The following is a 26,914-nucleotide window of genomic DNA, read 5'->3' as shown; positions in this document are numbered from 1 at the left end:
ATATATTTTGGTTCGGTCCGGTTTTAAATTTTAAAAAACTAAAAAACCCAAAAAACCAATATTTTTAAATTTATTAATTTTTTATAGAAATATTTTAAAAATAATACTATTGTCTTTCATATTTAAGTGTTATTAAACATTTTAGTTGACTTAAATTTAAATTTTAGATTTAATTTTTTTACTTTTTAATTTTATTTTAATTTTTTATGAGTAAAAATTTTTAAATTTTTTTTTTCTATTCCAGTAAAAACAAAATCCAAACCAAACTGATTTTTTAGTTTAAATTCTGACCAATTTCGAAATTCTTAAAAAAAATTAATTATTTTTAATAATTCCACTTCCGAACCGAGCCGATAAACCGAATGCACAGCCCTAGGTGTTTATAGTGAATTGAATGAAGTGGGAATATATGAATGAATGTATGAAAATATAAACACCAACATAAACTCACACAGCCCGAGGTTACCTTCTTCGTCTCTCTGCACACACTGTTACAGATTCCTTCTTTCTCTCACTAACATTTACTTCTCTCTCTAGTTCTCCGCGTAAAAATCGTCACTTTTTGGTGCCTGAAACGTTTCAGAACCTTGCTTTCAATTTTTCCGTTAATGGGTTTTTGATTTTATGACTGCCCAACTACTCTTTTTGTCTTTTTAATCTTACCCATTTCATCATTTTCACTTCAAACTTCCATTTTAATTTCTAAACCAAGCTCTGGTTCTTGTTTGTTCTTGTTTTTTCAGATGTTTTATGCATTTTTCTTAACTTGGTTTTTGTTTTCTTGTTTAAAAGTTAGCTTTTTTGGTCAAGTTCTACAATCATTTAAGGAATATTTTATCTAGTTTAGATGCTGAAGTAAAAAGAATGGAGTTTATTTCATGAACTGAGTACAGAGTACCGAGTTTGTTGAGTTAAAGATGGGTTCTTCAAGCTCTAGACCAGAGAAAAATGATGCATTGCGGCTATGTAAAGAACGGAGGAGATTGATAAAGCAAGCAATAGATTCAAGGTATAATCTTGCAGCAGCTCATGTTTCTTATATTAATTCTTTAAAAAACATTGGTATAGCTTTAAGGAGATTTGCTGAGGCTGAAATTTTGATCGAGTCATCTTTGTCTACAACTTCAGCTACTGAACTTGAACTTGAAAAATCCCCATCACATTGTTCCTATCCATCTCCCTCTCCCTCCCACATTGGGGGGGTTTCGGGTTCGGATTCGCGTAATGAGAGCCCTGTTTCGCCAGCTATGGTGAATTTGAGTTATATGAGAGGTGGTGGTGGTGGTGCTCCGGTTACTGTTACTGTTAATTTGAGTAATGGTGGTAATGGTTTTGTTGAGGATGAAGGGTTCTCTATGCCAATGCCGCCGCCTCCTCCGCCTTTTGAGTTTGGTGGTTCTTGGGATTACTTTGATCCTAGTGATGATTGTGATAGTTTTAGGTTTGTGAGAGGTAATGATTCGGATGTCGGTTTCGGTGATTTACGAGGGTGGAATGAGTTTAGAGCTGAAAAATCTTGCATTGATCATAATTTGGTTGATGGAAATCGAAATGGAATAATAGAAACCTCTGGTAGTTCTGCAGCGAAAAATCGGGGTTATGATTTAGATGCAGAAGGTAATGGTGATTCTAGGCATCCTGTAAATACCAAAGTGAGGCAGGCCGAAATGCCACCAAATGCTGATGGTTTGGCTCTTGAGAAATCGAATTCTGTGAGAGAGAAAACAGTTGCGACAAAAGATTTGTCTGCTGAAAGAGAAGACCCCTCAGAGTTCATTACACATAGAGCTAAAGATTTTCTATCAAGCATAAAGGATATAGAACATCGATTCTTTAGAGCCTCTGAATCTGGTAAGGAGGTTTCGAGGATGCTTGAGGCTAACAATATAAGGGTTGGATTTTCCAAGATGCAAGGTAATTTCTAATGCAGATAAGGAATGTAGAATCGGGTTCCTTGTTTTTACAGTGGAATGTGAAAATATGTAGTCTTTGTTGGATCGAGTTTTGATTTTGCTAGGCTATATGCTAACTCTGCTTAACCTTAATTCTCATAGGGAGTTCATCTGCCTCCGCATTACTGGCGTCGTTGCAAATTTGCTGCCATGGGAAGGGTGCACTTGTTACTAATGGTAAGCTTTATGGTGCATTTGGTTCGATTCAGTTTCACAAATGTTTGTGAATTTTTTTCTATAAATGAATGTAGTTGTACTTGGTATACATAGAAATTCATTTAGTAACTCTATTGTTTACGTTTTGCAGAACTCGTCTTGTTTATACTAAATGAATTTATTTGCAAATGAAATTAATTCTAGAATAAAATTGCCAACAAAGGGTTACTTCTGGAAAATTAATCTAAAGGCCATTTTTTTGTCTTTTCAAAAGAACTTTTGTGGTTTTAGGCTGATTGCAATGAAAACATCAATTTGTGATGGATAAAATCCATAAAAGTATAACCTGTGTGATACTTAAAGTGCATTTTGCATTGTATATAGCAAATAAAAATTAGAATCATAGGGTAAAAGTATTTCCAACCTTATTGTTTGTTAACAGCTTATTTCCAGCCTTTTAATGCATGTTTATGTTTTTGCAATATTTTAGAACCTGAAGAATATGTTAAAAAGGTTATTACATGGAAACGAACAACATCTTCAAGGTCATCTTCATCAAGAAATCCACTTGCCACGGCCGCAAGAGATGATGTCTCTGATAGTGGTAGTGATTTTGTTGAAGAGTTCTGCATGATTGCAGGAAGTCACTCCTCGACTCTTGATCGACTGTACGCATGGGAAAGAAAACTGTATGATGAAGTAAAGGTACTTCATTAACACCTCTGTTCTTATTCGAGTGTTAATAATTCCTCAACCACATGTCAAATATGTCTTATTATGCTGACAACTATTTATAAGCTGTGATCGATGTTGCATACTGAATATATGAGATGGCTTCAGCGCTTGCTTTCCCTTCTCTCTTCATTCATGATATATGTATGACAAATTTTGTTTTGCTATATCAGTAGTAGCATCTTTGTCTTATCAAAATACATATTTGTGATGGACAATAGAATAATAGCTTATGATATCATAAATGTGCATAGATGGTGATGCTAGTATGGAAGAGAGGGAGATTACAGACTTCAGAAAACACGTTTGTCTTCGTATTTCCTACTCTGTCATGCATATCACTCTGAACGTTCTGAATTATCCTCTAATGAAAACCTGTTGCCTGGTTAGCATGTTATAAGTTATGAAAATTGCAGCAAATGGCAAAAATAGTTGATTTTTGAGAATGTCAATCTTGTTAATTAGCTTTAGATGTCAATGTCATGAAACATGCTTCATATGATTAATGCGATACATGACCTGAATCGACCAAACAGACCAGTTATCAATTCCTAGCATCTTTTCCAAATATTGAGAGGGATTTTCTAGTCATCAGAAGGAGAGATTTTCCGGTTTTAAATGTGGACCAGTTTTTTGTTATGTGTAGCTGAAGCATATTGATAGTTTCATTCATAGGCATATTATTCTTGACTTATGCTTGACTTGCTTATGATATGGTATTATCCATAGGCCAGTGAATGTATCAGAAAGGACTATGACCGAAAATGTGATCTGCTTAGGCACCAGTTTGCCAAGGACCATAGTGCTCAAGTGATTGACAAGACCAGGGCAATTGCGAAGGATTTGCATTCAAGAATTATAGTGGCAATTCATTCTGTAGATACTATCTCAAAACGAATTGAGAAAATGAGAGACGAAGAGTTGCAGCCGCAACTTCTAGAGCTAATTCAAGGGTAACTACCCACTACCAGAATTTTATCACACTTCTATTCTATCACCATTAATGAACTTATAACCTATGTTACACTGAAACTCTTTGAGTCCTATGTTTCGGCGTTTCATATATCTGTTTCCAGAAATGTTTTTGAAACTCCGAAATTTTATATGTTATAACTTATTCTCATAAGAAGGGTCATTTTCTGTTTAAGCGTTTCTATTTTCATGCAACATAGCTTATAATTAGTGAGCCTTTGCAGGTTGATCAAGATGTGGAAGGCCATGCTTGAATGCCATCATACACAGTACATCACAATCTCATTGGCGTACCATTCAAGAAACGCAACAGGAACACCCCAAGGAGATACTCGCAGGCAGATTACGCAGCAGCTTCTGGAGGAGATCGAGTGCTTTGGCCTGAGTTTTGCGAACTGGGTTAACAGTCATGCATCCTATGTGGAAGCCCTAAATGGATGGCTGCAGCATTGCATCCTGCAACCACAGGAGCGTTCTAGAAACAGAAAACCATTCTCTCCTCGTCGAGCCTTAGCACCACCTATTTTTGTTCTGTGTCGTGATTGGTCTGCCGGCCTCAAAGCTTTGCCATCTGAGGAACTTTGTGATGCAATCAAAAACCTGTTATCTGACCTGTGTCATTTAATGGGGCAGCAAGCTGAACAACTACATAAGAAAGAGAAATCACTTGACGAAAACAATGGAGAGTCAGAGTGCAAAGAAGAAGAGAAAAATGAAGAACCATCCACAAACTTGTGTTCCATACATGCTAGTTTGACAAAGGTTCTTGACAGACTGAACAAATTCGCCGAGGCATCCCTGAAAATGTATGAAGACATCAGACAGAAAAGTGAAGCAGCTCGACTGGCGTACTTAAACTACAGACCCGGCGTTAGATATTAAAGGTTATGCTAGTAGTTGATAGAGATATTTCCATGTGTATAAGCAATTTCTTAAGCTTGTGGTTGATCTCGGGAAATGAAGATAGATACTTGTAAATTTCAGAATCCTAAGGTTTCAAATAGCCTTGGAAAAGCTTTAGGATTTTTTTCAGGTATTTTGCTGTTGTAGTTTTTGGCTAAAAAGATGCCATTACTTAAAATTGGCTTGAAATTTATTAAATTTGTTTAAGAGTAATGAAAAAAAAAAACTAATGGATTAATCAAAAATGTTATTCTTTGAATTTGATGACATTATTTTTCTATTCCAAATAAAAATACAGAAGAAGGAACAAGAAAATTCATGACATCCAACTCTTCCCCAGTTGTGCAATCTTGAACTTTTCTTTTCCATTTCTTGTTGCTTTTTTTCTACTGATTAAAATCCTACATATTGAGTGTATTGAGAATATGCTTCAGACTGCATGGCGATTGGAGCTCGCGTGACATGATCGGGAAGATCAAATGCATCAACAAGTTCCCTAGCTATATTTCTCACTTGGAAACAAAGATATTCTGTGAGCTTGTGGATTGCCTGTACAAGAAGAAATTACATTAGTTAAAAAACTTGAAAAACTTGTTTGAACGATGACATTCTGTTGGGATTCTGGGCATATGATTACCTTAGCTTTGTTTGGAGCAACATAATCAACATTCCGGTATGTTCCTATGTCATTCCAGATTCGATCCAAGGCATAAAGATCACAAGCAAGTTTCAAGGCAGCTCGAGAACTAGCATCAGGACAACTGGCACATAAAAACGGTGATATTAGAAACTCAAAAACCACATAAACAGGACAAAAGATAAGTTCCGAGATTGAGTTGAGCAAGTACTTGTTCACTGCTTCAATAAACTTTGCAAGGATAACAGATTCAATATGAGATTCTGCAAGCGTGAGGAGGTGATTCAAGCACCGATTCCAAGCACCAAAGCTTCCAAGAGTTTTAGAATGCTTGCGCAGTCGGACTGCAACACTTTGAAGCAACCGAGACGTTCGATACTGTAACGTGAACAGCCCGAGTTAATGTAGTCTAGATTTTTGCAAGAACCAAGATTTTAGCATCAAATATAACAATACTCACTCTGAAGGCATCCAACTGAAATTTAGGATCTCTCAAGTGTTCTTGACCTTCCCATCGTGCGGTAACAGGATTTGGCTGAGACAGATATGTGTTCATGGACTCCTTCAAATAGTTCCATGTAACTGTCAGTGTCCCACCTTGGAACTTCTCCTTGTATTGCTTCAACAGATCACCTGCTACCTGAATCAAAGCTAAATTTCAAATATAGCTCGTAAAACCATGATTCTCAGCGACAGGACCGAGCCACTACTATCAATTCTCCTGACTACTAAATATTTACATTCAAACAATTTTCCTACAAAATTACAGGGAAAGAAAATGGAAAGATTGTTGTCCACTTGTCCTTTTAATGAGCATTAATTGCTATTGCATTCGAACTGTCAACAAAATCCCAGATTATAACACCTAAATTCAGTCGACAATATTGTTGTTTTAGATGCAATGAACAATATAGGGGTAAATATTTCGAATTATCGATCAATAATAAAATAAAAATAAATTTTGCACTACCTGTTGCAGAAGCACGGTGTTGTCCCCTTCAAATGTCTGAAAAATGTCATGATCATTTCTTAAGGAGCCAAACCGGTTAACAGCAGCATAACCATGGCCTCCGCATGCTTCCCTGCAGACACTCAATGACTTTGCTGTGTATGATGTCACATAAGCTTTAAGGCCAGCAGAAAGAGCATGTACATCCCCAACTAATTCTTCATCGTGAGTCTTTTTCATCTCCGAATATTTTTGCACCAAATGCAAAGTTGCAAAATGGAATGCATAAGTTGAAGCTAGCATTGGCATGAGCTTGTGCTGTTGAGACTGATAATCGAGGATGCTAACTTCCGGCTGCTTGGGAGGACCAAACTGCTGACGCAACAATGAATATCTGATGGCGATAGTTCCAGCAAGCTTGAGTACAGCAACTGAAGAATAAGCAAGTCCGACCCTTCCACCAACAAGTTCTCCTAGGGTAGCAGCAAACCGTTTATTTATGGTCGGAAGACTGCTAGTATACTTCCCATCTCGAGAGACATCACCAAATCGATTCAGAAGATTATCTCGAGGAATTCTTACTGAACGGAACCTCAATGCTCCATTATCTACCCCATTCAGGCCAACTTTATGGCCACAGTCATGTATTTCGATTCCTGGAAGTGTCTGATGAGTATTCAAATCCCTTATCGGAACAATAAAGGAATGGACACCCATGTCTTTCACGCCTTTAGAATCATGAGTTGGCAGCATCAGCTTGGCAAAAACAGTGGCAAACTTCCCATGAACTGCGGCATTGCCAATCCACCATTTTATGGCTCCATCATTAGGTGTATTGACTACAAATTCATCTGTAAGTGGATCAAATGTTGCCACTGTTTGGAGGCCTTGAACATTTGAACCTGTGAAGCATAGGGACCGATGTTTTAGTCAATGTGCTTACATTAGTGTTCTGCACAGTACAAATACCTAAGCATGTACGAGAATCCAATCTATAGTAAAGCACACACAAGGGTTCTAATCTTTTTTTTTATGAATAAGGATTCTAATCTTATCAAGAAATGTTTCATGATTTGTAATTTTAAAGAAGTTCGTAAACCTAAATGAAGCTGGCTTACAACTTGTCTATCAGTAAGTATGGAATTCATGATGTAAAACAAGTAGATATTCCATTTGTGATAAGAGAGCACGGAATAAGAGCTTACCATGATGTAATTCTGTCATAGCAAAACAACCTGGGTAATCCAAATTGTCGATGCCATCAAAGTACTTAATTCTATGCTTTTTAGTTCCTAAGTTAATCACAGAACCTCCCCAAAGACTGCACGAGGAAAATAAAAAAGTTAGTATTGAGCTGTATGTCGAAATGTTAATGTAATGCTTTACTGAGTGTTTAGAGCAAAATAATCCAAGTGTCACTATTTCCCTATTTTATCATCACCATAATCTAAGAAATAAGAAGTTTTCCAGCAGAGTTGCGGTTTTCAATTTTTAAACCCGTGTATTGACTTACGAGCGTAGCCTCTAAGGTGATGCCAAAGATTCACACGGAAAGTCCTAATTAAACAAGTAAAAGAAGAACAGCAAACTTATTACTATTTCACTATTTATAATGAAGGTAAATACTAAGAGACATCCACAACTACAAACTTAAGTCCGCCTTTCTTTTTTTTGTTTTGGATTAGTTTCCCAATTCGACTTCAAATACTTGATAAGGGTGTGTTACAGCAGGATCCGCTCATTAGCATATTGGCAATCCACCACATTTAGTTACATAAACATCATCTATCAATAGTCCAACAAATTCAAATTACATGATAATGATTAGATAAACAAAACTAATTGACAAGTCACATTCCATTGATTTCAGCCATTTTGCAGTTGGCAGAATGGAACTTTGTATTGAACTGAGGGGCATATGATCTTTATAATTTACATAGCACATCCCAACCTTTCAGTTATTTAACATTCTGTAGCCAATATCCGTCTTTTTCCGTCATTTCATATAAAACACCTCCGTTTTGTAAACATTTTATCCCTTCATACTTGGTAAAAAGGACTATAGACTACAGAATGCCAAAAAATTAAAAAGTTGCGGCGGGAGGTGCAATACAACTTTTTAAAAATGGTAATAAATCGCTAAAACAGTGAAACGTCAGTATATTTAACACGCGAAAACACCTAAATTCTTCAAATAACAATCAAAAGAAAACCAAATAAAACATCAAAAAACAAATAGATTACCTATATTGAACCCCCATCTTGATCCCAAGAGACATGTCAACACTCCCAACAGCTTCAAGAATCGCAAAATACTTTTCGGGATCATCAACCACATACCGAAACGGCTTAATCCCCGCCTCTCTAACTAACCCCAACAATTGCCTCCAGCAAAGCTCTCTATGCTCGTCTTTTGAAATCTCCACCGGCGTTTGCAGCTCCGGCCGAGAGTTAAAATACTCGAACACCTTGTCTTGAATATCCCTGTGCTTCCCTCTCATGAATAAACTCAGTTTCTCTGTGTTCACCTCTAGTTTTGCTCTTGCACATGGCGCCATAGCCAGTTGATCTAATGGGCGTTGGATTGGCGAGAGGTGGCAGGATAGCCGTTGGATTCGACGGGATATGATCTGGGTTTCGTCTTCTTGTGTTGAAGTTTGGTTTCTTGGTTCCATTTTTGTTGATTGAAGATCTGAATTTTGTTGAAAAATTATGATCAGAATGAAGAAGTGTAATTTTTTTTTCTTGTGTTTATAGTTAGTGTGAAAAATGACGTGGTAGTTGATGGAGTTGCCACGTGGGAGTGGGTCATTGGATAAGAGTATTGGCAGTTAATGTGGCGCGCCTTTCAACGTCGTTAGATATGTGTTCTTACGTTTTCCATTTCACTTTCTATTTTGGATCAGATTGACTGACTGGCTCTACAAGGAAATTGTAATTTCTGACTTCAATTTTATATTTTATTTTTTCAAATTGTTTCACAATATCATCTAGGCGAAAGGTATAAAAAGACCATCATAGTTTTTATAAAAATATAGATCACCCCTTTCATTTTTCTGAATACAATTAAACCTTCTTTATTTTCAAAAAAAAAACAAATAGTCCCTTTCGTCAACACTATTAAAAACACTCTTTAATGGATGACATGTCTGTTATAATCATATATTAAAAAAATTCAAAATTAATTTAATATTTAAAATAATTACCGATAATTTAAGTGGGTAATTGTCCATAAAGTAAGTTAAAATGATTTATTTGTTCGATATTAAAACAACGAGGATTTAATTGTTCAATTTTAAGAATATAAAGACTTAATTATGCGTAAAAAACATAAAAGGGTTTATCTGTACTTTTAAAAAAAGTCTGAGTTTTTTTTATATCTTTTGCCTATCATCTATCATTTCAATTAACGAGACGGTGGTTTCATTTATTATTATTAAAAAAAAAACATGTCTCTCTAAAAATTTTATTCTCTCTTCTCTTTAAAATTTTCTTTCTCATCCTCATCACTTGAAGGGTGAGAGAAAGTGTTTTTTTTTCAATCTTGATCGAAAAATCACCTCTTCTCCGTCCATAATAACATTTATTTTTATAGTTTTCATCCTTTAATTTAATAAGTATCTTCATTGGAAGACTTTTTGTATGAGTGTATCGTTTATTTGGTTATATTTTCTATGGTTTTACATGCATTCTATAGTTTGTCTCTTAGATTTATCAAGTTTAGTGTTTGTTCGGAATTTAGATTTAATTTATTGAAAATCTAAAAATTTTGGAGGGTTATCGTTTGGGTTAATTCCATATAAAATCACAACCTTTACACGTTTTTTCATTTTAATTACGTCCTTTAAAAAGTGTCAAATTAAAATCATCACCTTTCATTTTTTTTGCAAATCTATCATCGATAAGTAAAATTCGATATCTTTTTCCTTCCAAATAAATAGTTTAATCTGATTAATGCCCTATTAACACATATAATACATTTCTTACTCTTTTCTTGTTGATTTCAGTTGTCAAGTCAATAAATATACACCGATTTTCACATTCGTGATAAATTTGCAAAAAAATGAAAGGTGGTGATTTTATTTGACACTTTTTAAAGGACGTGATTAAAATGAAAAAACGTATAAAGATGGTGATTTTATATGGAATTAACCCTTATCGTTTTAACTTCTTAGAATTTTATGAGGATCGAAAATAATAGACTTCAACAGATCGAGTGGATTGTTGGTCAAATCGGAAGGAAAAATCAAAATACCCGCTCCAGGGGGAATTCGTTCTCAAGTTCTCGTTCGGTCGTCTTATACGAAATCGATGTTTAGAACTGTCTTATTTTAATTTATTTATTGCTTATATCTTGAGTCATTTATTAGTATTTTAGATCAAACATCGAAAGATTATATATTACTCTTGTTATATGATTTTACATTTGTAAGTTACTCTTCATCAATGAATTCTACCTATAGAAAAAAAAATCTATCATTTAAATTAAGTCTAAATCAAATAAACAACTTTTAAAAAAAAAAAGAACAAATCAAAATCCTCATGCTCTCTCTAACTTTGCTCTCTTTTATTTTTAACTTTTTTTTCTTCATCTTTTGAAGAGTGAAAGAAGGTATTTATTTGGTTTTGATCGGAAATCACTTCCTCTCCGCCTATAAATACTAAATAATTTATAATTTTAATCTTTATTTCAGTAAAATATCTCTGCTGTGAATTTTATTATTTCTTTAAACAAAATTTTATAATTTTATGTTTTTTTTTGTATTTAATTTTCTTAAATCTATCAAGAATTTATAATGATTGTTCGGACTTTAGAGTCAGTTTTTTGTAGATATTCTAAAGGGTTATCTATCTAAGAATTTCATTGACAAAGATGATAAAAAAAATACTAAGATTCACCGGATCAAGCGAATCGAGCGGGTGGCCGGTTAATCGAAAATAACGGCAAATCAAAGTACACATGACCTAGCATTATCGCGCCTGTGACATGACTTTCGCACCCATGACCTAGCACTGTAGCGCCCGCGAAAAAGTCTCTAGAAGTTAAAAATCTTGAAAACTTGATTCTCGCTAGAAGGCTCCAGATTGACTCCCGAGTGTTCCTAGATGTTCCCACACACTTATACACAAGATTAGAAAACTTATAGTTGATTGTCAAAGTCAAAATCAAGGAGTGTGAAAAGATAAAGGTCGTCACTATGCACGGATCTAGCCTTGTAATACCTCATAAGTTTTTAGGTATTAGATTGTGCCACATGTCCTAATATTCGATAGTTAGAGCCAAGGAGGTCGAGAATGAATTAAAGTATATATTAAGGAATAGGACCGGAATGGGTCTGTTATTATAGTCGCGAAAAAATAATTTATTTTAGAAATTATTATTCGTAAGAACGAGTGTAAGTGGGACTAAGTAAAAGCTAAGGAAATTAATATAAAATAAAATATTGGTCCCGTGCGAATAAATTATTATGCCAATGTCCGTGAAATATTTTTAAGTATTTATCATTAAAGTTTCGTAAATTTTTGAGACTATTTTAAAATTGGACGCGGGCATTAATTAAGAAATTGAATTAAAGTACGAGATTGAGCTGCTTGAGCCAAATCGTTAATTAGCCATATGTATGTAAACCTTAGAAAATGAAACATTGGTTTACAAAAACCAAATTCATTCATTTTGCTCGTTTCTCACTTACGCAGGTTTGCGATTAACTAGGGTTTGCCGTTTTCTCATCGATTTGTTCGTTTTTAGCTTCGATCCATTCATACTTCAGCGGGTAATCAAGGTAAGCTAGTCGTTTTTCAATTCGGTTGGATGAATTTGGTTATATATGGATGTAAAGTGTTAGGGTTTTGACGATTCGTACCGTTCTATTGCTTTTGATTCGTTTATAGCGTTTTATATGTGTTTTTTATGTTCTAGCTTAACGTTTAGCTGTATTTGAGAGTTTGGTGCTAAAACGTCGAGCTACTGAGTCAGAATGACGGAGAGTATTGGCTGGAACCGTGCCCTAGGTAAGTGCACCGCGCGCCCCAAGGTGGCGCGACGCGCCAAACCAAAAATGGTTTGGGCGCGATATGCTCCCTTCATTTGAAAGGAGGCACATCATTCCAAGGGGGAGCATGTCGTGTTCCTCCCCTTTCTTGACGGTCATGACGTGCCGAGACCCGACACGACGTGCTCTGACCCAATAGCGACCCTCAGACTCTGAAAACGTGAAATTCGGACGTTAATCGTACTAGTTATGATTATAGTTTTAAAAAGAAGCTAGTATGCAAATGATGATTGGTTTACTTATGACATCTAAAGACGTAATCGAGTCATGAATCGTGATATGATAACAAAAGAAAGAGATAGGATAATGTATATCGAGAAAGATGCAATTAGAATAAGACGGGCTATGCTTACGCTTTATTTGTGTCTTGAGTCTAGAGTTGTATCTAGAATAGGATTCTTATACAAGTTGTGTTTTGATATTTGAATCCTTTATAGATCCGGCGAGGCATCCAATTACTGGATCTGAAGCTCAGGGAGCTTAAACGGAGTTGCTTTGCTTTGTATTTTTTGATAAGCGTTAACCGTGAGTTTATATGTTTACTTTTGAGTATTAAAAGTGCATTGTTTTATATTGCAAATGTTTTATGTGAAATGCATACATACATTAATGGGAAACCAATATAGATCTGATGAAACATGCCTTCCAATTAGGCGATAACAGGACTGTATGACCACTAGTTTTGATCTGAACTTGTTATGATTTCGTTTGAGAAATACAAAGGAGGATTATGTATATTAGATACGATGTAATTAGGTGGAACTATCTCGGGACTCACAACTTGAGGATAAGTGATAATATCTGTAACTCAGTGGAATTATCGCACGGCCGTACAATATGGATTAATTTGATTTGATGTGATACAAGAAGAGAACGATATGAATTTGGGATCAGAATCCGTATTTGGATGCATATGAATGAAATGTCTATAACATTGATTGATGTTTTATATAATACTTACTGGCAAACTATGTGAACTCACTCAGTATTTACTAGCCCCGTCGATATTATCATTTTTCAGGTACATAGTATTTTAAAGTGACAGACTTCTATCTTTTTTTTTTCAGAAGTCTATAATTTTGAAGTATGTAAAGAAACAATACTTTACTCTTAGAGCTGCAGTAGCTAGAAGTCATGATGTGATGGTTTTGTCAAACAGTTTTCACATATTTTGTTATACTCTGATATGTTAGTATGTATGCATATAGTATGATGCATGATATCATTTAGTAAGATCATGGTTACTATGTTTTATGCGACGATATTTAGAAAGCGTTTTTCAATGTTTATGAGTTTTCTGTAAATGTTTTTTACGTGATGATGTTCTTAGAAAAGCGAGTTTTTTTAGTGGTTTTAGGCTTGCTACGGGTCTCAGAGCTGACACTCTCTTTCCCTAGCGCTAGTCTCGTCTAAGATTTAAAATCGAGACAAACCTGCTTGAATTTAAACATGCAGATCGCTAGCTCGCTACCTGGACGAGTTTCTCTGAAAATCATCATTGGACGCTTCAGTTCCTTATCATTTTTTACTTGTCCGGAAAATAGGTGTCTACATTATCGCTTCAAGTTTTAGAAGTTTATCAAATAGTCATGTTAGTTTAATTCTAAACTAATCAAACACATAGAAACCTTAAAATTGCAATGAAAATAATAATCAGTGGCCGTATAGGCATTTAAAATGACAATTAATAAAAAAAAACTTACTTTTTCATCCGGTTTAGGCTTTATTCATGCAAATGGAGTAAAATCAATATTTGTTTGTTATTTGCTATAAACACCGGGGTTAAATGCTTATTTAGGAATATATGTTTCTTACTTGATATGCCAGTCAAATTGAGTCATACGTCGGTTTATAGTGTAATGCATGTTTATATTATTTCCAGTGCGAACACTTTATATCCAGTCATTTACTTCTTGTATTTTTAGTTGTTTTGATTGAGATGAGATAATAGTTTGTTATTACCAGTATAACATAACCATATTTATATGAAGTGTAAATCAATAAGATTAAGATTCCGTCAAGTATAAGAGTTAATTGTATCTACAAATCCGAGTTTTTTGCTCCGATGCAGGACGTCTTATGCATCCATAAGTGCGTGAGACGTTTAGTAGGTAGAAAAGACATTCATAGTCCTGCTAGGTGATAACTCCATTTCCGGTATAAAATCTCTAGATTGCCATAAGTCTGACCGAACTGGACACCCAACCCTTTCCGCTTCCAATATGTAAATAAAATCTAATCGATCATATTTAAATAATAAAAAAAAAAAACTATTAGCACACAATTTATAGAATGACCTAAAAATGAAAAAAACCAGATTTATGTGGTCCCATAAGGAGTGCAAATATTCGGAGAAACTAATTATTAGACCCACGAGGAGTAAAAAAGAATCAACAGAAGAGGCAAAATGTTTGGAAAATATTTTCACCGCTCTCCTCATTTTTAAAATCTAAACTATTCAAAAACGCTCAGAACCCGCTCTCTCACCTGCTTGCTTCCCGCCTCTTCCCAACCTTTTTTTCGGATTTTTAATTTCCAATCTGCAACTACACCCTCAAAAAACCCTAGCAGATCTTCAATTCAGCTAAACAATTTCATCATTCTCCCATTTTTATAAGGTCAGTCTTCTCCAATCTGCTTATCCTAAATGTATTCTAGGGCTTACATATGCATGTCGAGTTTAATTTTTAATTGGAACTAATTTCTTGTTTTTCTTTTGTTTTTAGGGTTTTTAATTAGTGGGTTTAGTCCAGTTTTTGTTAAAAACTATTTGGTGAATTGGGTTTGTCTTAGTTTGCATTAAAGTTGGTTACTTTTAAAAATGAGTGGAGATAATTTCACTGAAGCAGTTCCTAAAAAGCGTGCTGTATTAGGAGATGTTACGAATCGGCCTCTTAAACGAGGCTTCTCGTCGATTTCAGACGATTTAGGGGTTAAATCAAGAGATGGGTATGCTAGAAAAGTAGTTTCGGAAGGCGATAGGGATTCGCTTGTTGCTAAGAAAAAAGTTTGTTTAGGAGTTGAGAATTCGGTCAATGAGAAATGTAAACAAACGATTAATGTTAGTAGTGAAAAGGGTCTGTTTCTTGATGAAGAAAGTCAATCTCGTGATTCGTCGCATACTGATACGGATAATGAGAGTAAAGAAACATCGAACATGTTAGAGAGTGGAGTCAATTTACTTAAGAATGTTGGAGAATTTGGGGATGCGTCGAGAGATGATAATAGCTGTGAATCTATTGGTTCGATGTCAAGCAAAAAAGTTACTAATGATGATAATGTTAATGACGGCGGTGAAGGAGGACTCTTTATTGAAGAGAAGCAAAGTAATTCTGGAGGTCATGTTTGTACGAGTGTTGTTGATAAGGATCCTGATGGCATTAAGTTGGGTACTAGTGGACAATGTGGGACAGTTGAGTGGCCAAAATTGCCCATGTCACGGGGTAGTTCCAGATCGTTTGAATTGGATAGGTGTACAGCTCTTAAGCGTGATGGTTGTGCTAATTTGAGTGCAGGTGCTGACTTGCTGAAAGCTTGTTCGTGTTCCTTTTGCTTGAAAGGTAGCACATAACTCTGCTTCGCTGTAGGCTTCGTTTGTTTCTTATGCTTCTGAATATTGGTAAATTTAGTCTTAATATGTTGTCTTATGATTTGTTCTTTAGCTGCTTATATTTGGGCAGACCTCAATTATCAGGACGTCAAAGGGCGAATAGCTGGTAAGCTAGTTACTTGTGTGCCTACAAATGAATTATTATTGTATTTTGTGTTATCAATTTTATGGGTTTTCATTTTTCAGTTTCTATGTCAGCTGTAATTAATCTCTTTTGTTGTCCTTATTTTGTTATTCTTTTCCTCCTAGCATTGAAGAAGAGTCAGAAAGAAACTAGCATCTTGGTAAACAAATATGCCAGGGGAAAGCAGACTGACGTTCTTGGCCAAGCAAATTCTGGAAAATCCTCACAATTAGAATCTGACCTTACATCTCAGTGGAGGTCTCTCTTTCATCACATGGAGGACATATTTGTTCACGAAAGCAATCAGCTTGTTAGTACAATTTTACTCTTTTGTGCAAGTCCATTTTTAATAATAGAAAAGTCAGCTTTTATTGTTGATTATATTTATTGTGGCTGACCAAAAGAACACGATGCAATTAAGTAGTCCTAATTCTAATTTTTAGCCCTAAGTGTCTAGTTATTAGACTGCCCGGTATAAGATATTAATAATTATCACTTCTTATGATCAGCTTTAGTCATTAGCGTTCTTACTTCTTACGTCTAAGTTTAAACCGTTCGCTTTATCTTTCTTACATGAATTTTAAGTCTCTTTCACAAGCTTTTTGTCTTAATATTCTGAAATATCCTTTGCAGCAAGGCGGGTTTGTTGCACTGAAAGATTTGAGAGAGCACTGCAAAATGGACCTAGAGAAGATCAATGAGACTCCTTCTGACAAATACTAGTTGTCTTTTATTCCTCTGATGGATATAAGGCTTTTAGCGCAACTCTAGCAACGCACCAAAAGCGTTCATGTATGTGCAATTGTGCATGTGTACACCTGCTTGTTATTTAGAAACTTCATTGTAAGTTTTCTTACTGCAGGTAATAGCTGTAATCTATATTACATACTGCATCAATAATTTAATCTCTTTGATTGCAGTTGCGAACTCACTGTCTGCATGAGCAAAAATTTCTATTGTGAAGAAAATTTATGTAGCTTTTCTTAACATCTTTAGCTGGTTTGATTGTTGCTTTTGGTCAGATTTCATAAACAACTTTAGATGGTCTCATTTTCTCCCTTTTTCACGTTTTATGTTACAAACCTATCAAGCCTAATTAGTTTCTAGTGATCGGTATTCCAGATTCTCTTATTGCTTATCTGATGGTTTCGGTGAAGTGGGTACTAGAGTAGACGAGGTTGAAAATAGGTATCGCCCAGCGTCCAGCCAGTCATGTATCAAACAAGCGACAAAAAGTCCTTTAAGACAGGATATTATGTCTATGATAATAGTAACATTTATGGTCAAATTGTAAACTTAGTGAAAGATCCATAGAGTTGAGCTGTTCATGTTGGACAGATAATCCAGTAAGTTAATGAACTGAGCTGCTAGAAAAGGGAGGTTAAAGCATTCTAATATATAGCTTAGGGATCTTATTTGGTGGCTGTCCATGTCAACTGCTGAAAGTTCTGTGTGCCTGAGATGAAAATTGATGGTAAAGAGTATTGTTTATAATGCTACTCACTATATGTTTTGAGGCTTTTTCTTGTTTTAACCAAAGCTGATGTTAAGTATTTCCATTTAGGGGTGTGCAGAAACCAAACAAAACTGAATAACCGAACTGAACTAACGAGCTCAATTTGTTTAGGTTTAAAGTTGGTTTGTTTCAGGTCAAAACTGAATAACCCCCGGTTGATGATTGACAAATTTCAGAAACAAGAAAGAAATGTTCTCACCGTGGTCTTGTGGAATACTAGGGCTTAACATTATATAAGAAACTTTTGTGGGAGATTTTGGAGATGATGCACTTCTGCTTCTGTAATCTGTACAGATCTGTTCAAACCCATAAAAATGTCTTGTAAGGTAACTGGTTAGTACAGTTAGATCCATCAAATTTTCCATAAATCTTACTAGATAAATTCTGGTGGCAAAACAGTCCATAGAGTAAGACCAGGGTAAGAAAACGATGCCCTAGCCAACATATGAGCAATCGAATTTCGCTGATCGACAAACAAAAACTAGCGAAACATTAAGTGTAGTCCAAAATATGATAAGTCTAGTCTATTGCTTCGGATGCAATTAACGATTTCTAAAGCATCAGATTCAATGTAGACACTGGATAAACCCTTCCTTTTAAGTCAACTTAACACATTCCTAATACCATCTGCCTCCGGCACTCTAACTTCAACCGAATCATGAACAGTTTCAGTAGAACACAAAATGAAGCTTCCATTCCCGTCCTTAGCCGCCCAGCCATAATCACTTTGACATGAGCTAGCAAATACAGCTCAACCTTCCTTTCCTCTCCGCTTACACTTCAGAAAATGATCAACCTCGTAAGCTATCATGATGTAATCTGTAATCAAGTGACCCCTAATATAAGCATTTTGATTATCGGAAATCAACTTAGGCAAATTTTTTTTAAGTGATTGGCCTACATTTTTGCTACAATTTTATAAAGGACATTGCTCAAAGAAATTGGCCTAAAATCAGTTGCATATTCAGGCTTGCGAATTTCAAGGATAAGAACAGTAGGAATATTATTTATAGAATCCAATCTTGTTTTCCAGTTCAGCCAATTATCTGCACTATATTCAACTGATTAATACAGTCCTTATTTCCATTCGAAGCATAAAAAACTTGGAATGCATATACACTCTGCTTCCACATTTCATGTTGCTTCTCCAGAAGCTTGTTCTAGCAGCCCCAACCTCCATCAATCTGTTTTGACACCCCTAAATACATATGGCCACAACTCACGGTTGAAGGAACACTTGAACTAGCCCTAAAATGACCCTTGGACGGTTCCGAGCTAGTTTGAACCGGGCAGTTCCCTGTTCCGGCTGCTTTATTATTAAAATCAACATTTAAAAATTAAATTTGAAATCCGTCGATAAATTGAACTTTAGCGACAAATACAACGACAAACAAGTCTGTCGCTAAATCATTGACAATTTAGTGACGGATTTGACAAAATTTGTCGCTAAACTTGGCAGGCAGTTCGCGGGGGAAGGTGGGGTCAATTTTAATTTGGCAATATAAATCCGTCGCTAATTGTTCCAAATAATGAAACACAACATTTCATTTTATTCATCGACGCATTTTGTCAATTCGTCGCTAAATGGTCCATAAATGAAACAGTGTGTTTTAAGAATCCTTAAAATCGGGTCCTTTTTTTTTTCTTCTCTCCTTTTTCTCTTCTCCGCCTCTCCTCTTCTCTTCCCTCTTCCCCCGCCGCCTGCCGCCAATGCTCTTCCCTTCTTCCTCCGCCGGTCGCCTGCGTCTTCCCCTTTTGGCCATTTACGCCGCCACTGCTCTTCCTCCTGCCGCCGCCGGTCCTCACTTCAATCCTCCTTCCATCGTCATTCAGTCCTCATGTTGCCAGCCATCAATAAGTTTTTTTAAAAAAAATTCTTCATTATTAATTTGTTAAATTTGTTTTAATTATCTTTATAAAGTTATTAATTAATTTATTAATAATCCGAAACTTAGCTAAGTAATTAGATTAATTAGGCTAATTAGGGTTTAGATTAATTAGGTCAATTAGGTTTTAGATTAATTAGGTTAATTAAAGTAATTATAATTAGTTTCATATGTGCCTCACTATCTAAATTAAATTTTATATTTTATCATAGAGTAATAAATAAGATACAAATTATCTCATTTAAAAGATGTAGCTTACCAAACTATTTGACATTGTGCTTTTGTTTTTTGATATTGACATAAATGAATATCTTTGATAGAACTATACTTATATATAGAGAATAGGACCAATATTTGGTACCTATTTTGACTATGAATTCATTAATACCCACACATGTCAACATTAAGCTCTAATAATTGGAGCAATTCTCTACCTTTCTTTGGTGGGCAGGTCAGGAATTAAATGGAACATTTGTAAGGTGATAGTGGGGGAGAGATGCTCATAATAATTGCCTTATTAAAGGTCTACATCTTACTCCTTCAACCCATTTCTACAATTGTGTTGATCCAAATTCTATAAATTCTTGACTGGTGAAGGGTTTAAAATGTGTGTTTATATCTTCATAATGTGAGGGGTCAAACAAATAAATTTATATGATTTAAATGTTCATTGATAAAAATAGCTATTTAATACTTTAAATTTTAGTAAAAAAAAGTTACTACTCCTTGGTATGATTAACAAATGCCTCAAAAAGACCATATATGAACGTTTTACAAAAATATAAACCTTTCAATTGTATTCAATTCATCATGAAACACACAATTTCGTTTCAATTATGTTCAAACATCAAAAGGCACCTGATTTTGCATATGTGACACTGAAGTGGCGTGTCACACGTGTGCCACCATGGCAAATTGATAAATGTTTGTGTTTGCACTGGCCCAAAAAGAGCTCATATGGGCTAATTCGGGTTTTTTGAGCCCAAAAGCCATCAACTATCCTTTTGTTCCTATCTTAGCTTAATAGTTATCTTTTTTAGTCATTATCTTATTTTTAGTCATTATCTTTGTTATTTAGCTTAGTATTTATCTAAATAAGAGATTGTATCTCATTAGACTAGGTTTTCTATTTAGGGTTTGTTCCCTATAAATAGCTAGCTTTAGGTTTGTATTCTGGACAACTCAAATTATCAATCAAACACAAACTTCAAAGCCCTGTGCTTTTCTATCCCCAACCCCCGTGGTTGGTTAATTTAGGAGTAGGAGTAGTTCAAATATTAATCTCGCCTGGGTTTCTTAACCTCCAGATTAATGTTTTAATTTAGATAAATCAAACCCTGTTCAACTTTTCGGACCGAACCGGTTAAAGCATCGATCCACACAGTACCCATCTATAAATTCAAAGATTCGAGCTTGGAAATATTTTCCTGCGAACATCTTTTGGCGACTCCACTGGGGACGCGTTTATGGTGAGCACAAAAACCGGAACTACGAAGAAAAGTTACAGGTGCACTCGTTCAAATAGCCGAGTCCAATCCGAAGTAGGTTGCACATCGTCAGGAGATTCAGACTCAAACTTGGAGTAGATAATGACAAAGGGCGACAAGTCAGGGTTACAACCGCAAAAGGGGACCGACGTACCCCCCGTTGTGACAACGACCGTCGAGTTTCAGCCGCAAAAGGGGACCGACGTACCCCCCGCTGGGACGACGACTGTCGACCTCGGAGTCAAGCATCTGAACTAAGTACATGAGAAGGAGACAAATGACTATGTCTGTAGCTTACCTCCCATTCGCCCCTCACTATCAAGTGCCGATTTTATAACCATACGTGATGAGGTAGCCCAGAAAAATCGGCGGGTATTTGATAAGGCGAGGAATCGGATGGAAGGAGCCATCGAAACAATTCAGAGGGAGAAAAAGGCGGATCTTGAAAGTTTAACGAGTGTTATGAAATTACTGGGACAATATATCGCCGAGACTGCAAATAGAAAGGCCGAGTTATCTTAACACTGAATTAGATTTGGAGTTCAAGGAGTATCGGCCGAGGAAGGCGTGACATGATTATGACGGTACAAAGTTGTTAATCGGCCTGAATTTAGAAGGGTACACAAATGTATCCTTGTTGGCCGATTAAAATCTAATTTTGACAAGATATTGATTCGAATATTCTTGATAAAATTAGACAATTTATTTGCATGGTTAAAAGGTCGTCCAATTAAAATTGAAGTCGAGATTGAAAGAATCAAAGGGAGAAATATGTGCAGCAAGTGCATGCCAACATGGCGATCAATAATCATACAAGTGAAATGATAGGCCCCCATGATGCATCAAAAAAGAATATGTAAGTGGTTTTCAACAATTTATTTTACACAGTCTTACACTAGGCGGGCCATATTCCTCTTTTTGCATGGACCATGATTTTGAAAGTTGCTGAGTTTCATTTCTATGTTATGGACGGGTGATTAAATTTGGTAATTAATTTATAATAAGATTGTCCACTTGTAAATCGGCATGAAGGAAAATTCTTTTGAATTTAGTGGCCAGTAAAATCGCATCAAATTGATACTTGGAAGTTCAATGTCTTTCTTATTCATATTATGAAGACGGTCAAATCATACATCGCGGTTGATTTATTTCTAGGATCGGCCAACTGTGTTTATTTTCATTTTATTATGGCCGATCTAGTGCAGTGATCAATTAATTTGGTTTTGTGATTGTACGTATGGAACAAATATTTTGATCGGCCAAATATTTATAAGTCTCAATAAGACCGATCAAATGTGCTGTTACAAATATCGCCCAAAACAAATGTGCTAGCGTTGATTCAGATTTTCGGTTTAAGTGACCGATTATTAAATGATTTTGACATGCGATAAAATTACGTCTCTTCGCTTTTCTTGACATCCAGCTAAAAAGACACGCGATAAAAATACGTCTTCTCACCTTACTTGACATTCAGCTAAAAAGACGTGGGGGGCATTGTTTGCACTGGCCCAAAAAGAGCTCATATGGGCTAATTCGGGTTTTTTGAGCCCAAAAGCCATCAACTATCCTTTTGTTCCTATCTTAGCTTAATAGTTATCTTTTTTAGTCATTATCTTATTTTTAGTCATTATCTTTGTTATTTAGCTTAGTATTTATCTAAATAAGAGATTGTATCTCATTAGACTAGGTTTTCTATTTAGGGTTTGTTCCCTATAAATAGCTAGCTTTAGGTTTGTATTCTGGACAACTCAAATTATCAATCAAACACAAACTTCAAAGCCCTGTGCTTTTCTATCCCCAACCCCCGTGGTTGGTTAATTTAGGAGTAGGAGTAGTTCAAATATTAATCTCGCCTGGGTTTCTTAACCTCCAGATTAATGTTTTAATTTAGATAAATCAAACCCTGTTCAACTTTTCGGACCGAACCGGTTAAAGCATCGATCCACACAGTACCCATCTATAAATTCAAAGATTCGAGCTTGGAAATATTTTCCTGCGAACAGTTTGTCATGGTGGTATATGTGTGGCACGCTACATCAGCGCCACATATATAAAATCGTGTGCCATTTTAGAGTTGAATATAATTAAAATGTAATTTACCGTTTCAGAATAAATTTGATAAAATTAAAAAATTTAGATTTTGGTGAAATTTTTATAAAAAGTTTGACTTTGTTGAATCATTTGACTTTAAGTAAATTGTTCTTTCATCAAAGAGCAAAAACGTTCTTCTTTCATCAAATCAACTCAAAAGTTGTTATGGAAGCCACTGTAAATTGGTAGATTCCAAAAATAACCAAACCATATTATCAACGAAATAAAATTAACCTCTTAGATTTTTTTTTTAAAATTCTTAACTACCATGAAAAGAAAAAAATTATTTACTAATGGTATCCAATCTCAGTCTTAACATTATTATTATTAATTCTAATACAATATTACTTATGTCTTTAACTTTATTGCAATTAACAAGTGTGTGTCATTTTATCATTATATAATAATTAAAAATAATAAAAATCAAAATAGTATCTATCAATTTAAGGCAGCTGATCTACTTTACTAAACTAAAAATAAGCAAAATATTTGCTAATAAAAATTAATCCAACCTTTTATTTGTTTAGTAATTTAAACATGATTTATTTGATTATATTAAAACATGATTTATAAAACATGTAACCTACACAAGTTTAATATTTTAAAGTTTATTGTCATTATCTTTGTTTAATAAAAACTGTTAAAAAATATCATATTGATACTGAATAATTAATTTGTGTTAGAAACTATCAAAAATTAAAATTATTATATATTAAAATTTTGTAAGTCGTATCTTAAATCGCTAAAAATAAAGAAATATCAAATTTTTATTTGCAAATGACCATATTTTATAAAAATTAAGTTTTTTTCTTAATTTGAATAAAAATTGAGGATTGACTAGTAATAATAATTAAATAATTATATGCCAACTTTTATAACTACTTATAGTATGTATTATGCGATATTCAATGTGTGCACTGTGGTGCGCCACGTTTCATCCATCTTAATTTTTCTATGGTTACCTTGTGTAGACATTACAATAAGATTGACATTTTAAAGTCTACTGATTAAATAATAATATCCCTCTAGAATGCATAGTTTAGTCACTAAATTTGAAGATTATAATAGACCAATTAAAAAAGGGTTAAATGCAAATTCATACATCAACTTTAACCTAATTTACAATTACAATATAAACTTTGAAATTTGGCAATTTCAGTAACAAATTTTACATTTTTGGCAAAAGATACATCAAACTCAAAAAACACTAACGTGGACATTGTAATATACCGCCATTTGTCGTTGCATGATTGGTCGGTGTACCAATTTGCCAAAAAATGAAAGTTTGTTACCGACATTGCCAAGTTTAAAAATTTATGGAATAATTGCAAATTATGTCAAAGTTGGTATATGAATTTGCATTTAACCCTTAAAAAAACTACTGAAACTTAATAGGCTTACTAGCAAAAAAACTCAAACTTTTACGACTTGTTGCAATTATATCCAAACCTTTTAATTTTTGCAATAATATTCAAATTGCACTTTTTATGTGATTTTTTTTGAGTTTTTTGCAATTTTTTGGGACTTTTACTATATTATTATACATCAAAACATAATAATAGTGTAATATCTTAATTGAAAAGAACAAATTTAGTCATCAATTTGACTATTATTGCTACAAAAAATGCAATTTGAATATTATTGCAACAAAAAATACAATTTGGATATTATTGCAAAAATTAAAAGGTTTGGATATAATTGCAACAAAACGTAAAGGTTTGGTTTTTTTTTACCATTAGGCCAATTTAATATGATTACAATTGGTTAAGCTGTCAAGAAGGAATTACAGTTTCAAATTCTTCAGACCAGAGTCCAATAAGGATTTATCATGGATGTTACAGAAACTTAATATGATCACAATTGGAAGGTTCAAGCTTAGGGCTTTTCGCTCACGTTATCCGGAGAAGAACATGGAAAACGAGAAACCAAAGCCAGTTGTTGAACAGATTACTGCTAGAGTAATTACCTCTCCTGTGATAAGAGATAAAGATCTTATAGGAAGCGCAATTGACATAAAAGAGGAGTCGGTGTCGATTAGCAAGGGAACAAAGAATATCCTACGGGTTTCTATATCTAATGAGAATGTGATTTTAGAAACTAATTGGAATAGTCAATTGTGGCTAGGGTCAACGATGTTAAATTAATTTTACAGGCAAAGAGGATGTTATGTGAGTGTAAAGTTGAGGTTGAGAAGATTGCTTTAATGGGAGGGAACTATATTCTGTTATCGTTTGCGAGAATAGTGCAAGCATGTGAGTTTTTGGAAAGTTTCTATCCCTTATTGATTTTTTTCATTCTTTATATTGGGCGAAGGATTTTAAACAATCTTTTGTCCGACTTGTCTGGGGTTCAGTCATGAATCTGCCGTTATACATGTGGTCACAAGAGACGATTATGGAAATTAGGGATTCGATTGGCGAAGCTATCTCGACAAATATTGGTGATCGTTTGGATTTGGGATTAGTTCTTATATCCAGATCGTGTTATTTCATTAATCACTCTAATCGGAGAAACCGATGGTGTTTGAAGAACTAGATTTTATGGAATCATGTCAAAACACCGTTCCGGTGGTTGATAGAAGAATTTCTAGCGTCTCTCATAATTCTTCTAACACGGTGGTTCGTAACTATTTTAATCATACTCAACATTATAAAGTGGTGGAGGCAAGTTTGAGTCCTTCTAAAACTTCAGAGGAATAGTGAAATATTGCTGATGATAATATTCAGATCGCGTTGAACAATGCAGGTGGTCTATTTGATGTGGTGGATACCACATATCAATGGTAGATTATTAATGTGACTTCGATGGAAAAGGAGGCAAAGGATTATGTTAATGTACAGTTTGCAGTTCAGGAGACCTTTGGTGTACCGAATGTTGTTGAACATGATTTTCAGTCAGCTGGCGTAGGGAGCAGTGTCAATGTTTTGGAACATAATGTCTTGCCAAATTTTTGTTTGTAAAGCTCCAATCTTGTACCATTGTTCATAGGTACTCAAGTAATGTAGTGATAGGGAGATCCTTACCTGCTTTTATTCTGTAATTCATTGATTACGCTATGTTTGCTGTCATTATTTTGGGACAGTTATTCTCGCAATGCGATCTTGCCCATCTCTTGTATCCAACAGATTCTAGATATGGCTTTAAACCTCTACACATACTGCTAATTTGCTTCATGTAGTGTCAAATGCCTTAGTTGTATAAGCTTTTGCTGCTTTATAAAATACTTTCCGAAGCTCTTTTGTCGACTTTTTGAAGTTCTTTTTGATATTGTTGAACAAATGAAATGTATATAAGGCATGAGCTGATTCTGGAAAAACAGAATTGACTACGTTCTTGATGCTTTTGTGTCTATAAGATATTATACACATGTCGCTTCTCACTTTAAAGACATCTCTAATTCTCTTCATAAACCATTCCCATTATTCATCGTTTTTAGAGTCAAATACGCTAAATGCTAAAGGAAATATTTACTGTTTCCGTCTTGTGCACATGCCGTTAAAAGTATTCCTCCATATGCCAAAGCAAGGAATGTGCCATCAACTACAAATACAGGAATGCAGAATATCAACGTCTAATTATGCTTCAATTCCTCAAGTTCGGCACTGTGCACTGATCTAGTCTACTTGAATTCAAACATGCAGACCGCTAGCTTGTCACAAAGACGAGTTGCTCTGAAAATCATTATTGGAGTTTCAATTCTTTATTACTTTTTATATATTTAAAAAATAGATGTCTACACATATATATTATATACAGTGAAAATTGATAATAAAAGGCATACATGCATGGTGGAAGAGCATATGGAAACTTTTTTTTGAAGGTTAAAAGTTCAAACTATGGTAAAAA

General features: G+C 34.7%; 3 protein-coding genes across 3 annotated transcripts; 2 read left to right on the top strand and 1 right to left on the bottom strand.

The window, feature by feature from the left end:
* The first annotated feature begins 406 nt into the window (after window positions 1-406).
* Window positions 407-4,848, top strand: LOC126655378 (protein ALTERED PHOSPHATE STARVATION RESPONSE 1). The gene is made up of 5 exons (XM_050349540.2): window positions 407-1,914; window positions 2,055-2,129; window positions 2,599-2,813; window positions 3,570-3,793; window positions 4,037-4,848. Exons 1-5 carry the CDS (start codon window positions 918-920, stop codon window positions 4,692-4,694), a joined length of 2,169 nt encoding a protein of 722 aa, XP_050205497.1. The 5' UTR covers window positions 407-917; the 3' UTR covers window positions 4,695-4,848.
* An 83-nt stretch (window positions 4,849-4,931) lies between these two features.
* LOC126655379 (acyl-coenzyme A oxidase 2, peroxisomal) lies at window positions 4,932-9,030 on the bottom strand. The gene is made up of 7 exons (XM_050349541.1): window positions 8,546-9,030; window positions 7,507-7,622; window positions 6,323-7,203; window positions 5,813-5,992; window positions 5,564-5,730; window positions 5,353-5,476; window positions 4,932-5,264 (listed from the first exon to the last, which is right to left on the bottom strand). Exons 1-7 carry the CDS (start codon window positions 8,974-8,976, stop codon window positions 5,109-5,111), a joined length of 2,055 nt encoding a protein of 684 aa, XP_050205498.1. The 5' UTR covers window positions 8,977-9,030; the 3' UTR covers window positions 4,932-5,108.
* Window positions 9,031-14,741: 5,711 nt separating this feature from the next.
* LOC126654541 (uncharacterized) lies at window positions 14,742-17,077 on the top strand. Its single transcript, XM_050348435.2, has 5 exons — window positions 14,742-14,972; window positions 15,081-15,914; window positions 16,017-16,070; window positions 16,214-16,398; window positions 16,722-17,077. Exons 2-5 carry the CDS (start codon window positions 15,176-15,178, stop codon window positions 16,809-16,811), a joined length of 1,068 nt encoding a protein of 355 aa, XP_050204392.1. The 5' UTR covers window positions 14,742-14,972; window positions 15,081-15,175; the 3' UTR covers window positions 16,812-17,077.
* Window positions 17,078-26,914: the final 9,837 nt, after the last annotated feature.

This window comes from Mercurialis annua, linkage group LG7, assembly GCF_937616625.2.
Source record: "Mercurialis annua linkage group LG7, ddMerAnnu1.2, whole genome shotgun sequence".
NCBI lineage: Eukaryota > Viridiplantae > Streptophyta > Magnoliopsida > Malpighiales > Euphorbiaceae > Mercurialis > Mercurialis annua.
Note: the sequence above shows the minus strand (reverse complement) of the source record. Positions and strands in the feature narration are given on the sequence as shown.